Source organism: Mustela putorius, unplaced genomic scaffold (genome assembly GCF_011764305.1).
Source record: "Mustela putorius furo isolate JIRA1106 unplaced genomic scaffold, ASM1176430v1.1 tig00000145_pilon_pilon_pilon, whole genome shotgun sequence".
Classification (NCBI taxonomy): Eukaryota; Metazoa; Chordata; class Mammalia; order Carnivora; family Mustelidae; genus Mustela; species Mustela putorius.
In genome coordinates this window covers 26350673-26367937 of record NW_025421294.1, presented here as the reverse complement: position 1 = coordinate 26367937, position 17265 = coordinate 26350673, and the positions used below count along the sequence as shown (strand labels likewise).

At 53.8% G+C, this 17265-nt stretch overlaps 1 protein-coding gene across 15 annotated transcripts in view; it reads left to right on the top strand.

Annotated features, from left to right (window-relative positions):
* Positions 1-16980, top strand: part of JADE2 (jade family PHD finger 2) — a 53456-nt gene extending 36476 nt beyond the window's left edge. For 13 of the 15 annotated variants that reach the window (XM_013052494.2, XM_004744956.3, XM_013052492.2 and 10 more), the window contains 3 exons: positions 8097-8214; positions 10816-10944; positions 12263-16980. In XM_013052494.2, coding sequence (XP_012907948.1) covers positions 8097-8214; positions 10816-10944; positions 12263-13068 — 1053 coding nt within the window. In that variant the 3' untranslated portion in view covers positions 13069-16980. The remainder of the gene's footprint in view (positions 1-8096; positions 8215-10815; positions 10945-12262) is intronic. The other 2 variants (XM_013052495.2, XM_013052496.2) reach the window with 1 other exon arrangement.
* The last annotated feature ends 285 nt before the right edge of the window (positions 16981-17265 follow it).

The window sequence follows — 17265 nt, the reverse complement described above, 5'->3', positions numbered from 1 at the left end:
CTGTGCCCAGGAGCCAAGGTCAAGAGCTAGGATGCCAGAAGGTTCCCAGGCAACCAGAGCTGCCATGCAGACACCTTTGGGAAAGGGACAGAGCCCTCCAAAGTCAGGTGTGAATCTGCCTACTCTTCCTCCAGGAAGAGGGGGCAGGGCTGACTTTTCAGGGCTTGGGAGGGCCCCATCAAAATGCTTGTCCAGAAGCCCCCGAGCTGAACTGGCGGGCACCAGCTGAGAACAAAGTGAGGGAGTGCACAGCCTTGGCTGGCCAAGGAGAGACTGCTAGACTCACCCCTCCAGGTCTAGCCTTGGGGCCTTTCACAGCCATGCACTGGTGGCTTGTGTGAGTGAGCAGGGCTGAGAGCTCTGCCACGGGGAGATGCTTTCTGTGGAGACCCATGACTGTTGGTGGCCTGGCCATGGCCCAGTGCCAACGGCCAAAAGGAGCCAGCTTCTGACTGGGCACCAGGCCAGCTTGGGGGCCAGGTGCATCAGGGACCGGGGTCGGGGTTGAGACGGAAGCCTTGGGCAGCCTGGGTTTGCATCCAGTTCCGGCATTTCCCAGCTGTGTGTCTTCTGAGTTTCAGTTTCCTTTCTGTAAAATGGGAATAAGGAGCCAACTGACCTTGGCGTCACAGCAAAGGTGGGAGCACAGTGACCTCTGCTGTCCACCATGGTTATAGTTGCTGTCTGGCTCTTAGAAGAGTGGGCTGCTTGGAGAGGAGCCCCGTGGAGGACTGAGCACACAGGCCTGGTGCAAGGACCTGGGGAGAAATCACAGAGCATACTTCCTGATCACTGTGTCCCCCAAGGCCAGGCAGGGGTTTTGCTGAGAGAAGCAGAAGCCAGGGCCATGCTTCCACCACTAGCCTAAAGTCCCGTTTTATGGTCGGCTTGGAAAATGTGTGTCCCTAAAATCTCAGCCGCAGGCCGTGGTCCCAGCATGCTGCTCAGGAAGGCACGGCTGCTGCCGGCTCCCAGAGTTATTCACAGCTGACACAAAAATTGCAGCGCTGATGAGCAGCCTGTCAACGTGGCCTGGTGTCCCCTAGCAACCGTGCCAGCGGCTTGGGCTGCATGGAGCTCCATGCCTGTGGCTCTGGTCTGGTTACCAGGAGTTTGCTTAAGAACATGACTTGGCTTGGGAAAGAGGGGAGAATTCTCAGACACACTCCCCCCTCCCTGAGGAAAGACCTGTGAGATCTCCCCAAGGCCACACTTCTGATACTCTCCAACACTCGCCACCCACCCACTTCCTTGTCAGATCAGTCATACCCCATCTCCTCTGTCCTCAGTACCCGGACTTGTTCTCATTGGCCTCCCACCAAAGCCTGCCTTGTGCCCCAGAACTGTAGCCCCTCAACCCCTCTATCGCCCATCTCTAGCACATTACCACTCATGTCCTCACTCCACTGAAACCTGGTCACCCCCTCACCCTGCTGCCCCATCAATAACTGCAACCTCGAATCCCCCTGTTTGCCCATAGCCTCCTGTCTCCCTGCTCCATTCCGCAGCCCCCCTTGGCTGTCCCCCGTTTTCTTTAGCCCCACCCCATTTGGCTTGCTGCCCATGCCCTTGCCACTGTGTGAAGGCCACATACCTGGCAGAGGCCCACCTGTTAGCAATCCCATTGTGCTGAGCAGCAAGTAAGCCTCACCGAGGTTCCTGTCAGCCAGCTTTGTTCTGTGATGTTCTGGGTTCCCCAGCCCAAACACTCCTCGTCTGCACCCCTATTTCATCTTACTCTGGGCTCCCCCTTCTCAGCCCTCAACCTTACTTCCTGTGCCTCAGACAAGAGGCAGCCCTCCAACGTCTGGCCGGTGGAGCCCTCTGTCGGTTCTCTCCCCTTTCTCCTTATCCCCCCTTCCCCCAGTGCGCACCCTGTAGCACAGGAGTCGTCCTTTTCTTTAGGCTCACTCAATCGCCAGGATTTGAGTCCGTTTCACCTTCTCGCATCTCTGAAAACACATCTTCCCTCCCCATTGTCCCTCTAGTTCTGGGACCCGCTACTACCCCCATCCCTATCTTCCCTTTCCTGTCCTCCCTCACTGTTCTTAATTCCTTGCTTCCCACTCTGGCCAGGCTCCTGCCACCACCATATTCCAGAACTATCCACCAAGGCCAATAGCTTCCATCTTCCTACCTCTCGTGGCCACTACACCATCCTCATCCTCCAGCATTCTCAGCCATGGTAGCCACTGTCAGACATACCTTTGGTCTTAAATTATGTTTCTTTTGGCCCCAGGGATCATCAGTTCACCACACCCAGGGGGACTTCTCAGTGCTCTGCTCCATGGCTCTGCTCCCCCTTAGGAGGCTGGTCCAGCCCACACCTCCCTTCTGGGCTCCAGCATCTCATGTCCAGCACACCCAGGTCCAAGCTTGCTCCCCCCACAACCTCCCTAGTCTCCACAGATGCCTCAGCACTGGTCTAGTCTAGCTCAGTACAACTGGCCAGAAGCCTTCCCTGCCCCTCCCCTCTCCTCACCCGTATTCAGGTTCACTCTGTAAAATTTGCTGATACTGCAACAATTTCATCAAAATAGAAAGGCTGTTTTTATGACCAATCCCTAGTTTGGGGAGACTTTGCTACTTGGTTGATTTTTTTTTTTCATTCTGATTTTTATTTTTAAAAGATTTTATTTATTTATTTGACAGAGACTACAAGCAGGCAGAGAGGCAGGTGTGGTGGGGGGGAAGTAGGCTCCCAGCTGAGCAGAGAGCCCGATGTAGGGCTCGATCCCAGGACCCTGAGATCATGACCTGAGCCAAAGGCAGAGGCTTTAACCCACTGAGCTTCCCCCCACCCCCAGACGCCTCTCTGACGTTTTTAAAAGAATTTATTTATTTACGGGGGAGGGAGAATAGCTGGGGATGAGGAGAGGGAAAGGGAGAAGCAGGCTCCCTGCTGATCAAGGAGCTCCATGTGGGGCTCCATCCCAGGACCCTGAGATGATAACCTGATCTCATGTCAGACACAACCCAACTGAGCCACCTAAATGCCCCTCACTCCCATTTTCTTCTAAGAGAACTTTCTATGTTTATAATAAAAAAAACAAAAACCAATAATGACAGTGTAAGGAATTTGATAGGTCGGATGAGCTTCTGCGGTATCAATATTTGGTCCCCAAAAGCCGTCACAGAAGAGAAATGCTCCATTTGGTAAAATTAAGTATGGAACCAACAAATGGCTTTTTTTTTTTGAACCAACAGTCTTGAGAGAAATTAAAGAATTAGTTGATGATTCCAGGGTGAGGGGGCAGCAGGGAGTCCCATCCCAACCAGTGTGTAGGCATTGTTGAGATTTTCACAGGAAGAAGCATTCCTGTCTTCTACAGCAAGAGCCTCCAGGTATCACTGATTGTGTAGTGTACCTTATCAGGAGAAAAACTCAGCATTTACCTACAATATGTTATACTTTTTCATGTCTCGTTCATGTCTACCACTGTATATTAAGAAGCAGACATAATCAGAATTTCTCACAGGATCAAAAAGACTCTGGTAGGGGTGCTTGGCTGGCTCCATCCGTAGAGTGTGTGACTCTTGATCTCAGTGTTGGGAGTTGCAGTTCACGCTGGGTATGGAGGTCACTTAAAAATAAAATCTTAAAAACACACACACACACTCACACCAGTAGATATTTTAATGTCTTTTTCCTATACGGTGATGAACTAACTCAGTAGCGTGTGCAGCTCACTTTGGAGGTGCTTGGCTGAGGATAGTAATTTTCAGATTAGGTAGTGCTATATAAAATATGTATTTGAGGACCCAATCCCCAGAGACTTTGCTATTCTCCCAAGCCTGGGAATCTGTGTGGGTTTTTGTTTGTTTGTTTGTTTGTATAAGTAAGTTGCACACCCATTGTGGAACCCAACACAGGGCTTGAACTTACAACCCCAAGACCAACACCTGAGCTAAGATCAAGTCAGATACTTTTTTTTTTTTAAGATTTTATTTATTTATTTGACAGAGAGAGATCACAAGTAGGCAGAGAGGCAGGCAGAGAGAGAGGAGGAAGCAGGCTCCCTGCTGAGCAGAGAGCCAGATGCGGGGCTCGATCCCAGGACTCTGAGATCATGACCTGAGCCGAAGGCAGCGGCTCAACCCACTGAGCCACCCAGGCGCCCTCAAGTCAGATACTTAAATGACTGAGGCCATCCAGGCTCCCCACTAGGAATCCGTGGGGGATTTTTTTGTTTTTGCTTTTAATATTTTATTTATTCACTTGACAGAAAAAGAGAGAAAGCACGAGCAGGGGAAGCTGCAGGCAGAGGCAGAGGGAGAAGCAGACTCCTGGCGTAGCTGGGATTCTGATGTGGGACTCAATCTCAGGACCCTGGGATCACAGCCCGAGCTGAAGGCAGACACTTAACCAACTGAGCCACGTAGGTGCCTTGGGAGTCCGTGTTTTTAACCAGCTACCCAAGGGATCTTGATGCTGGTAATTCATTTGGGTTTGCCTTAAGAAACCCTTTTGTAAAAGAGAAAAGACCAAAAAAAGTCTGTATTTTATTTATTTATTTTTTAAGATTTTATTTATTTATTTGACAGAGAGAAAGATCACAAGTAGGCAGAGAGGCAGGCAGAGAGAGAGTGGGGTAGCAGGCTCCCTGCTAAGCAGAGAGCCCGATGCAGGGCTCAATCCCAGGACCCTGAGATGATGACCTGAGCTGAAGGCAGAGGCTTAACCCACTGAGCCACCCAGACACCCCAAAGTCTGTATTTTAATAGGAAGTTCTTAAGTGTTGGTTTCTTTGAGAGGGGCATCTGCAGTTCTGAGTCTCAGGTCATCTTTCGAAGTTAGTGTTAAAGTTTGAGAATGAGGAGCGCCTGGGTGGTTCAGCGGGTTAGGCCGCTGCCTTCGGCTCAGGTCATGATCTCAGGGTCCTGGGATCGAGCCCCGCATCGGGCTCTCTGCTCAATGGGGAGCCTGCTTCCTCCTCTCTCTCTGCCTGCCTCTCTGCCTACTTGTGATCTCTCTCTCTGTCAAATAAATAAATAAAATCTTTAAAAAAATAAAAAATAAAAAAAAATAAAGTTTGAGAATGACATATTTGGTAAATTTCTTTAAAGCCATACCTTAACTGATCTGTGTTTTAGGTTGAACATGTTGACTGGTTTGTTTTCAGGCCTCCAGAGTATCCATGAATTTGTCTACCTCTCTTCATCCCCAGTGTCCCCATGCACACTAGGCCATGCGACTGCCGGGAGGGAAACGGACTAGGATACAGGGAGAAAAATGTTGGGTTGCTTGGATGCATTGGACAAGGAAGGTCTTTCAGAGGTGACATTTGAGCCAGGACCTGAAGGACAAGGTCCAGCCTTGGAAAGAGCCTCAAATATATACAAAGGCCCCAAGGCAGAAAGGGGTTGGACACAGAAAGGACAACACTGGAGGGCTATGGGATATGGGCTGTGAGGTGCCTGGGGGCAGTCAGATTGGGCAAGGCTTTGGACTTGGCTCTGATTTTTTTTTTTTTTTTTTCTTAAGTGTCATAGGAAGCTGTGTTCATTTTCTAGGCCTTCTATAACAGAGCATTACAAACTCAAAGCCTTTACAGAAATGTGTTTTCTTTTTTCTTTTTTCTTTTTTTTTTTTAAGATTTTATTTGTTTATTTGACAGAGAGAGACAGAGAGGTCACAAGTAGGCAGAGAGGCAGGCAGAGAGAGAGAGAGAGAGGGAGAAGCAGGCTCCCCGCCAAGGAGAGAGCCCGATGTGGGGCTCGATCCCAGGACCCTGGGATCATGACCTGGGCCGAAGGCAGAGGCTTAACCCACTGTGCCACCCAGGCGCCCCCCAGAAATGTGTTTTCTTAACAGTTCTAGAGACTCCCAAGTCCAGGATCAGGGCATTGTCAAGGTTGATTCTGTCTAGAGGCTCTGAGGGAGGATCTGTTCCAGGCCTCTCTCTCCCGGCTTTTGATTCCCAGCAATGCTTAGCATTTTTTGACTTGTAGAACCCTGATTCCATCTCTCCCTGTGTTGTCACATGGCATGCTTTCTATACTTCTTCACATGGTCTTCACGTGGCCTCTTATTCTAGGAATACCAGTCACTAGATTTAGGGTTCATTCATATCTGGTATGACCTCATCTTTGCTGATCATATCTGAGATTACACGTGGACGTAAAATTTGGCAAGGGGCACTGTTCATCCTGGTAGGAAAACCAGTGGGGGTATTAAGGGGAGGGGGATTTTACATTTCAAGAAGATGGTCTGAGGATGCCTACCTGTCCCAGTGGAGTTGATATGATGACCAGAAGTGGAGGGAGCTGATAGGAATGAGGTTCTCTAGGGACTAATGGGGCGTGCTGATGGACTGGCTCTGGGGGCACGTGAGGAGGAGCTAGGTCCTGAAGGGTGACTCCAGGGTCTCAGCACTTACATCCCACCCCCCCATCCCCAGCAAAGTCCCTCCTCAGATCTCCTCGACCTGGCTCAGTCAGGTAAAGTCTGGCACGCTAGCCACAAGGTCTCGCCCTGCCTCTCCCCTGCCTGGCCTATGTGTGCCCTTGTGCATGATCATCTCTCACTTGGCCTGACTTCCCCTATGTGCACGAAGCCTTCTCACCACCCCAGGTCTGGATCAGGGTTGCCTTGTCCTGTCAATACTTGCTTTACATCTCTCTGCCCTGCTAGGCAGGAAGCCCTCAGAAGGAAGGGATCTCCCCAATGGCACTCTGCACCGCTGAGCCCAGGGCCCAACGCCACCTGAGTTCCCAGAGCCACAGCTGGTGTTCAGGGATATGTGGCTATGAGGCGGTCCTGAGGAAGTCCAGGATTTGAGAGGAAGCAAGGGCTCTTAAGCAGGGCCAGGTGGCTGCCCCTTAGGGAGGTATGGGCCATGGATGGCCTGTGTCCAGGGTCTAAGCTGGGTGCACTTAGCAGTGTGGAGTGCTCTTTGGAGTTTCTGCAGAGCCTGGCATTTCTGGGATCTCTCCTACTGCTAGGTTCAGGAAGGAAGGGGAGGATGCCCATGTCTACAGAGGGATGTGATCACAGCTGTCCCCCAGGCCAGGAGAAATGCAGGTCATGACAAAGGCAAGGACTCTCGAACCCACAGGTCACCCCCGGGCAGCTTAAGGACATGAAGCCTGAACTCGGCTTTGAAGGCAGAACCCAGCCACAGACAGAGAGACCATCCTGGTGGAACCCAGAATTCCAGCTCACAGCTGCTGGCCAGCTGTCCCTGCTTTGAGGCTCCACCCTGAGCTGAACACGATGCTGGAACAAGGAAATGTCTTGATGGAGGGGGCCTGGTTTTGGCCCCAGAAGTGTGCCATTCTGAGAGCAGCAATGAGGGGATGGCATGCTGGAGAAGGGTGCCAGGTGGACAGGGAACAACATGGCCCAGGCTTCAGGTGCTTTCAGAACAGCTGCAGAAGTGGGTCTGTGTCCCATGAACTGATCTCCCAGGCACTCAACACTCTTCCTAGCTGACCGAAGGGAGTCAGAGAGGCCCCTACCCTCCCTCCTGAGGACATAGCCATGTGGACTAGGGGCCTTGGCCAGAGCAGGCGTGAGCTTGGCTTGGGTCCTAGTGCAGCAAGTGGACATGGCTTGGCCACAGCAGGAACCCTGCTGGGTCAGAAGCTGTTGTGCTGGAGGTGTCACTGCTCTGTGTCCTAAGACAGGAGTTGGGTTTGCCACGGGGCTTATGGCTGAGGAATGTCTTAGAAAAAGAGGCTTTGAACAGGAAGCAGAGGGATGGACCTGGTGACCTTGCCAGGTCCCAGTGAGCCTTGGGGCACTGTAAATAGGAGAGGGCAGCCATACTGGAAAGGCCTTGAGGGGCAGCTTGGCAGACTGGGCCAGGAAATGGTGGCCAGGAAGAGGTGGGGGAGTCCCCAGCCTGAGCTCACCAGATGCTCTCCCTGCGTCCCTTCCTGACTCTGGCTCAGTGGGGGCCGCAGGATCAAGGCTCTGCTCCACCTGTGTTTTGGACCAGAGAACTGTGGCTCGGGGCCGAGGACACACTCGTGGCTTGGGAACTGATTCCCAGATGTCCTGGGCAGAGTGGGCAGCGGTGGCCCCCCACAGTGGGGAGGTCAGGGGTGACCACCCGTGAGTAAAGTGGCAAACCTCTCTCTTGTCTCCTCAGGTTAGAAATCTGTGCTACATGGTGACGAGGCGCGAGAGGACGAAGCACGCCATCTGCAAACTCCAGGAGCAGATATTCCACCTGCAGATGAAACTGATTGAACAGGACCTGTGTCGAGGTGGGTGCCTTCCCTGCCATCTGCCAGCCCCTGCTCAGTGTGCACACTATCAGGGGGCCATGGCCCAGGGAGGGTATGTGTTCAGGGCCTGTACATGTACAGGGGGCATGTACAAGGAGCCCGGGGCTGCTGGCCCATGCATGGACTGTCCATAACCAACTAGTAGACCGAGATGGGACTGCTTAGGGCCCTCTTGTGTGTTGACTGACAAGGAGCCAGAGCTGGGAATGTAGGCTTCGGGCCAGGGAACTTTCTGGTCCACTGGGAACACCTAAGTACTTCCAGGGCCATCATGGTTCTGGAGTGGACGGCATGTCAACAGTGGCTCTAGGCTGGTGTTGGGGCAGGAAGGGCGGAAGCTAGTGAGCTTCTCTGAACCCATGTGCCTCCGTGTGGATCCTGAATCAGGCAGCTGCTCCAGAGATGGAAGAGAACCTGTGTGTTCTTACCCTCTGACCTCATCTGATAGAATTTAGACACTGTACCAGCAGGGTTTTTTCTTTATTTTCTTCAGCTGTTGCTGTGACATGCACTCAAAAGATCTGGAAATCAAGGCCAAAGAAGCTTCAACATTGCTGCAGTCTGTTAGTTGTGTGGATACTGCCAGACACAGGGCCCTTCCCAGAGTGTGTGCATCTTAAGGAGGGCAGTGCTTCACTCAAAAAAGGGCTCTTTAATGTTGGAAGACATGTAGCCAGATGGAGAGAGATTTTGAGCCAGCAGCTGCCTCTGCTGGGCCACCCTCAGAGCAAGCCCCTGGTACCACCCCGTCCTCGCCCCAGCCAAGCTGCCTGCTGTGCCCTTTGGGATCATGACCCACTCTGGCCTAAGAAACCTTAGCCCTGCCAGATACAAGCCCTGGTTCAGGCTGGGTCGAGTGCATGCAGAGGTCAGACCTTACTGTGCTTCCCCAGGACTGGCAGCTTCCTGGCAGCCAGAGCTTTCCAGGCTCCCTCTTAATCTGTTGATTTTTTGCAGCAAGCATGAACTGAGTGTAGACAGTATGCCAGGCTCTGTGCTGGGCACCGTGGGGCACACTGCCATGGACTGAATGGATAGAGTCCCTGTCCTTGTGGAGCCTCTCATCTGGAAAGGTAAAGGAGAGTGGTGCCCGAGGGGCTGCAGCTGGCTCCAGTGCAGAGACAGTATCAGGGATGGCTTCACAGCAGTGGTTATTCTGGAAACACATCAGGCTTCCTGGGAAGCATTTGGCTGCAGATGGAGAGCCCCACCATCAGGGTGACAGAAAGTGGCAGGGCATGTAGTAGCCTCAGGTACAGGATTCCAGAATTCCAGAAACCTGGTCAAGAGCCAGGGTCCTCCTGTCCCCGTGTTGAGTCTGGGCACTTTTACAGCTCCTAGACCTGAGTGGCAGCAGCAGGCAGCCCTTTGTTCAGAGCAGGCCATTTGGAGGGGAGACAGGTTTGCCCCTACCTGACTGATAGCCTTGGGGTTTTGACATTCAGCCCCTGGGACAGGACATGGCTACCACCAGCAGATTGTTGAGGCGCCTATCTGGCCAAACGGCTGGAGAAGGCTTCCCACAGTAGTGACGTTTATGCCGTGAGCTAAACCAGGTGGAGGGCAGGACGGTTTGGAATCCGAGAAGCCAAAGCCTGTCTTTTTAGAGAAACTGGAAGGAGGCTGGCCTAGCAGCCACTGGGACAATAAAAGGATGATGTCTCAAATGAGGTTTGGGGGTTGATGGGGTCAGAAATTCAAAGTCTTGTGGTCTCAAAGATCTCAGACTTTCCGAGGGAAGTAAGGGAAGCTTCGAAGTCTCCAAATTACGTAGGCACAGGTCCCACCTTAGAGATGAGACTTTTGAGGCCCAGCTTGAGGTTGCGCCGGCAGTTAGCAACGGAGCTGGGAAGACTGCATATCCCTCAACCTCCTTGTGAAGCTTTATCTGGAAACCGCGCCAGCCTTTAGCTAAAAATCTAGGAGATTTTTGGCAACTAGGCCTCTCCCTACAGATGTCCTCCCCTGTTCCAGTATTCTCAGGGGCTCCCTAGACCTGTGTGGTCAGGTATCAAAAGGATATGAGGGCCAGGTGTGCACCCCTAGTCTGCCATCTATTGAGTGACCTCAAGAGCAGATCAGGAGACCAGGGAGGAGACTTGCTCAAGGGCCTGACTAGAACCCATGTCTCAACACTTCAGTGTTCCTCCACCCTATCCTGCCTGGCTCCTCGGCCTGGTCTTGAAGGCCCTGTCCTGGCCACTCAGCTTGGCCCTCCTGCCTGTCCTGACTGCTCAACTTCTTCCCCCACCGACCAGGACTCCCTCCACATCTATAGGCCTGTAGATCAGCTTGCTTTCCAGGTCCTCCAGGGTGTCCTCCACCCTCTTCCTGGTCCTGTGCCCTCCCCAAGCTGCTCAAGAGCAGCAGTAGGCAGTGACCCCTCCCTTTCCCACCAGCTGTCCCTGACTCACTGGAGCCCCACTTAACCCAGGTGCCCATGACTCTGATCCCGGGGCCCATTAGCAGGGCAAGGTGACCTGGAAGGTGAGGCTCAGGTGAGCGAGGACTCCTAGGACGGTTTTGACTGAGCTGCTCCGGGTAACCACTTCCCTCCTGCTCTTTCTTTCCCTGGCACAGAGGGGTCTGGGAGGAGAGCAAAGGGCAAGAAGAGCGACTCGAAAAGGAAAGGCCGCGAGGGCCCAAAGGGCAGCCCCGAGAAGAAAGAGAAAGTGAAAGCGGGGCCTGACTCAGTCCTGGGGCAGCTGGGTGAGTGAGTGGCCACACTGGCCTGGCAGACATGGCCAGGCTCACACCATCACTCCATTTGTAGCCTCCAACCTAAGGTCAGCAGGATCTCCCAGCACCTCTATTGCACCTAGTAGGAAGGCCAAAGGGCTAACCAGGCCCTTCCATACTCAGGGGCTCACACCTTTTAGCCTAAGGGAAACCAGGTAGGGTCTCAAGAGTCCTGCCTGGGATCCCAAGAAATTCCCCTTTTGTAGACCTGGAGACTAGGCCGGGGACTCAGGAGCTGGCACGCACATTCCCCTAGCCAGTCTTGGAAGCCAGATTTTTCTGGAGGCCCTCAAGGGATCCGGTAGGCCATGTAGGCCCTTCTAGAATGTAGCCCTATGCTGGGAGATGAGGGTCTGCCGGAATTCTCCATCCTGGTCCCACTCTGCTGGAATTTCTCCAATGAGCCCTCCCTCCAGCACCAGGGAGCCTTCCTGGAGCCACCCAGAGAGACCCAAAGGAGATGCCACAGGTACTGGCCCAGCCCATCGTCATTCACAGAGTCCTTACTGCAGCCGCATTAAGCAGAACAGCTCTTGAATGTCCCCCGGCTCTGGGCTCTGTCTCCCGGGGTGTCATATGCTTCCCCGGAACACTTTTTAGGTATGGCTGTGGCATCTTCCAGACCTCACCTCCAGCAGGGAGGCCTCAGGTCATCTTGTCTTTCCATCAGTCTCAAGAAGGGGACCACTTGGGTATCAAAAGGAAGGCCCAGGATCACCTGCCGCCCCAGACCCCCAAGAGGGAATTTCTACCCAGAAGCCCTTGGCTACCCTATTCATGCCTGACACACTGATCCAGCTTCTCTGCTTTGGAAGGAGCGCTTATGAAAACCCAGCGCCCCCTGGTGGCATGAGGGTGTTTCCCTTCATTCCTCTATCTCCTGCTTCCCTGGGGTTGGAGGTGGTGGGCAGAGCTGGCTTCACGGGTGTGTATTTGTACGTTCTCAAAGGGCTCTTGCTTGGTTTAGTGTTCTGCTCTTGTTGCCTTGAAATATCTTAATAATTTTTGAACAGGGAACCCGCATTTTCCCTTTGCATTCTGCACCACAAATCATGAAGCCATTTCTGGGAGTAGCTTGATCTGGGGGAGAGGGGTATATGTTGTGGCCTCTCCTCTTACGTGGTGTTGGTGGGAGGGATCAGCAAATCCAGACAGCTCAGTGTGGTCTGGCACAGAGTGAGGGAGGGAGGCAGGTGGCCTGCTGGGGAGGGTCTGAGAGGGCTTCCTGAGAGAGGGTATGACCCACACCTGCGAGCATCTCACTTGCCTCCTCTCTCCCCTCGGCCAGGCCTGTCCACCTCTTTCCCCATCGATGGCACCTTCTTCAACAGCTGGCTGGCTCAGTCAGTACAGATCACGGCAGAAAACATGGCCATGAGCGAGTGGTCACTGAACCATGGGCACCGTGAAGACCCCGCTCCCGGGCTGCTGTCAGAGGAGCTGCTGCAAGACGAGGAGACACTGCTGAGCTTCATGCGGGACCCATCACTGCGCCCCGGGGACCCTGCCAGGAAAGCCCGGGGCCGCACCCGCCTGCCTGCCAAGAAGAAGCCACCACAGGATGGGCCTGGCTCACGGACCATTCCAGACAAATCCCCCAAGAAGCCCTGGGGCCAGGATGCGGGCTCCGGCAAGGGGGGGCAAGGGCCAGTGGCCCGGAAAGCAACGCGGCGAACGCCTTCCCACCTGCCATCTAGCCCTGCAGCTGGGGACTGTCCCATCCCAGCAGCCCCCGAGAGCCCCCCTCTGGTCCCCGAGACCCCGGACGAGGCCGTCCCAATGGCTGCCGACTCGAATGTCCAAGTGCCTGGCCCTCCAGTGAGCCCCAAGCCCTTGGGCCGGCTCCGGCTGCCCCGCGAAAACAAGGGAACCCGGAGATCGCCAGGTGCCAGGCCTGATGCTGGGACAGGACCGCCCTCTGCTGTGGCCGAGAGGCCCAAGGTCAGCTTACACTTTGACACTGAGACTGATGGCTACTTCTCTGATGGGGAGATGAGTGACTCAGATGTGGAAGCTGAGGACAGTGGGGTGCAGCAGGCTCCCCGGGAAGCAGGGGCTGAGGAGGTGGTCCGCATGGGGGTACTGGCCTCCTAAGTCACCCCTACCCCATCCCGGGCCCTGCCCTGGTCCTCCCATGAGGCCTCAGCCCAGTCACAACTGCCATTTCCTATCTCTGCTGAGTGTCTCAGACCCTTGAGACTGCCACTCTGTTGTGGTTTTATTTTTAATATAGAGAGAGTTTTGAATTCCACACTGTTGTCTTTCCTCTGTGCTGGCCTAGGACAGTAGGATTCCTTCCACGGCTCTGGCCGCAAGGACCATCGCAGGTCCTGGTCACTGTCCTTGTCTTGGCAGCACCCCGCCCCGGCCCACAAGGCCTCGGCGGGCTCCTGGCTAGATGTAGGCAAGGTGAGGAAGAGCCCAGGACTCCAGCCCGCTGCCACTGGGTGACACAGACCGTCGTTTGGGCATTATTTCATGGCAGATGGGCCAGCCCAGGGCCTGCCCCGCCTTGTCCCCAAATCCTACTGGGGTCCATTTGGGGGGTCCTGCTGCACTCCACTGATCCCCAAGGAAGTCTAATAAGTGATACCCAGCCAGAGTCTACTCACTGTCACAAGCACAACGAGCTTATACAAGAAAGCACTGAGGGGGGCGCAGAGGGCCCGCTGGTTCCAGAGGAACCGCAGCTGTTCCTGATCAACCCACATCATCTGAGGCCTGCCTGCCCACCCCGCGACCCTCTACTCCCTTGCTGCTCCACCCCTGCCAGTGCCCAGCCCGGCGGCTCGGAGAAAGGGTTCCTGGAACTCTTCCTGAGCTGTGCCATTTACTCAGGGGACTCCCAAACAGCCAGCCGCCAGTGCCGGTGGAGGGCTGCAAGGGAGGGCCAGTGCCCAGACAGGGGCGTGGGGCTCGGACTCCCCCACTTAGAGAATTGCTCTGGGGCTCCAACTTCCTTCCTTCCTTCGGGGCCAGTCTCGGCCCAAGTCTGGTCACTCCCAGACGACTGACCTGACCAGACCAGACCGTTTGCCTTTTCAAATTTTCCAGTCCTGCTAAGAGACGAGCTTCTTCCTCAGTTTCCTTTTGGAAACTCCTCCTTCCAACAAGCAGTGGGATCCCGGGGCCTGGGATAGGGATCAAGTCTTGCTGAATGTTCCTGGTACCTCTATCCCTATGAGCCGTGACCCCCTCTCCTGGCTATGCCTTCCCTCCCCACCACCGACCCGCCTGCCACCTTTTCCGTTTCACCCTCTAGGTCCCAGGTAGTTGCTCTGAAGAGTTTCAGTGGAGAGGCCCCAGGGTGATAGCTCAGGGAACAAACAAACAAGGAATTCAGTGAAAACATGGCTTTTTTTCTTTCATGAATTACTCCTGGGTCACTTCCGCCACTGGTGAAGCTAGAACTTCTCCAACAAGAACCTTGCAAAAGTCCAGTGAATCAGTCGAATCATTCTATGGATGCCAAAGAATATTTTGACCATAACACAGCACAGCCTGGACCTGACAACTTGTCACTTGGACTTTTTTTTTTTTCTTTTAATGGAGTTCTTTAGCAACAAAGTGTAGAGATGTGTTCATTGCACACACCCAAGGAGACAAGCCCGAGCTCTTGGAAAAGGATGCTGTTCTGCTGCTGCTCAACTGTTCAAATTGGGAAGCGGGACTCAGCATAGGATTTCAGGTCCGGGGCTGGGTCCACCATGAGCTTTCCCAAACTCAGACTCACAGAGGGGGCGAAGAATCCTGACCGCAAAACCAGCATGGCAAAAGTCTTTACCATGTGGTTCCCCTGACACAGATATACAACCTGCAAATCAGCGGGATGGGGAGCAGCTTGGCCACCCACCCCTGACTCCGAAACTTTCAAGGTACGACAGTGGCATTGTCATCGACACTCAGTTTCATGGGAATTTTAACAAAATAGGAAGCGAAGATAGGACTCCGTTCAGAAGATCAGGCAAATTGGTCCAGGTGGAATGGACTCAGGACGGGCTTCCAGGATTCTGGGCGTTGGGGTGGCACAAGGTACCATGTAGAGTTGAGTCGGCCTGCCTCCTTGGCAGTCATGGCCAGTGCAGTGTCCGCACCGGCGCCCCAATCCCCGTTCTCTGTTTACTGCCTTTGAACAGTCCTCCTTCCCCGTGCTCTGGGTCACAATCTTGTCTGTACTGGATTGCCGGGTCTGACCTCGCAGGAAGCCAGGGAACGAGCTTAAAGAACAACCAAATGCTGCCGGGGGTGGGGGTGGGGTGTCAGGAATGGCTCAGGCCCAGTAGACTCAGCACTTCCCCCCTCACCCGTTCATGTGTTCCGAGGCAGAGTCTGGGCTCCCTGGGGGCAGGAGAGAACTGGGCAGAGAATACAGCATGTCTGGCCAGGGTCTGGTCTGGGTAGGCCAGGCAGGGGGCAGCCAGCTCTCTTTGGGGGGCCTCTGCCCAGGCCTCTTGATGTGCTTCTCTGTTGGCTTTTGACTTTGGACTGGACTCTCTCTGGGGCCATGTCCTGCACAGGGATCTGTTCGGCCAGCTGGTGAGGGAAGTAGGGGTAGGGGGCCTTCACTCCCAGGCCAGGCCCTAGAGTTATTCTTGCCGGGCAGCTGTCCACCTTTAGGGCACCCAGCAAGACTACACAGAGGTCAAGGATGCTGGTCCCCACCACTGTCATTTCCTCCATTAGCCATAGCCTCTTCACTTACTCTCTGGTCTACTGCTCACCATGTGGACAGCTTTGCCACCCCTGGTGTTGAGCTTGGAAAGAGGGAAGAAAGCAGGAGGCCTTTTGCAGGCCATAGGCCGAGGCAGAGCCCATGCTTGACCACATATGTCCCCACTCACTGGCCCTCTTCTGGGAGGGAGAAGCTGCTCTGTTACTCATTCTGTCATTCCCCATTTTCCCAGTCTGGGCTGCACAGCTCCACCTTCCCCCTTTTCACAGTGAGAAAAGGATAAGTTGCAAGGAAAGTATTTTTATGGATCATAAATGTATTTTAAAGTGACTAAGGAGAAGAAAGGTAGAAGGCTTTATTTTATTAAATGAGCTCTCTGACTTTGTGACAGTGTGTGGCATTTGTAATATGAAGGTCTCGATTTCCTTCGAGAAGCCCCTGAGGTTTCCACACGTGGGTGCCAGGCTATAGGTGTGTGCCTCTGTACCAGGGCACATCTCCTGTGTCCTTGTGCATGCGTGTTTGTGTGTCATGTATGGGCACGTTGTGGGACTGACTGGGGCAATTTCTAGAGAATCACCTGTGTGCTACTAACAGACGTTGGCAGCAGCTGGACTTGGCATTTCCTTGCTCATGGCCAGATGTGGCCAGCCTCTGCCCATGCCCGGAGGTCTGCAGAATGATCCAGATGCCTGTCACAAGGCCCTTGGGGAGGCCACTTCCCACACCCCTGGCCCAGCTGGCCACATTGGCCAAAGAGCCAGGGATGGAGTCTGGGACTTTTGGTTGTTCTTTAAGGCACTTCCTGCCACCTTGTCCCTCAGACACACAAAACACTCTGTGCTCCGCAAACGACTCGGGGTGGGGGGATGATATGAATGTCACAGGAGGCGACACCTTCTGTCCTTGTTTCAAAGAAAGTGATGTGCCATTTGTTAATATACAAGAGAAATATTGAAAATATATTGAAAAGAGCAATTTTAAATTATTTTTGGCTTATGTTGCAATATTTATTTTCTTGTATTAGAAAAGATTCCTTTGTAGAGAAAAAATGTATTTTTCATTAACGCAAAGACCTATTTCTCCTTTTTGTACATTGTCCACGTTCGCTCCCCTTAACGAGCAATAGAATGTATGGCCGCCTCGCCACGGCCAGTGCCCGCGTGCCCTGCATGATTCCGTGTTGCCGCTGCTGCGTAGCTCCCACTCCCATCCTGTCCTGCTCACTCATAGGGCTTTCTGGACCCGGGCTCCCACCAGGGCCAGTGTCTCAAGGAGCCCTTTGCACTCCTCGTGTGTTGGCAAACGCAGTTAATAAAGCAATGTTTTCTGTGCCGGCTGGTGTGAGGCTTTGTTGCACCAAGGGGGTGGGGGGTGCACACCCCACAGCCAGCAGAGGCTTGGTGACCCAGCAAGTGCTCAGGAGTCCTGTAGTGATGCTCCGACCGAATCTGGGGCTGTGCTCAAGGGCAGTGTTTGCTCCTCACTGTTGGCATCCACCGGGATTTGGGTGAGGGAAGTTCCCAGAGGCACAGCTGTGATGGGAGGCAAAATTCCACATCACTGGCAGGATGCCTGCACTTGTCCCACCCTGCTGTGGGCCACCTACGAGGGACACT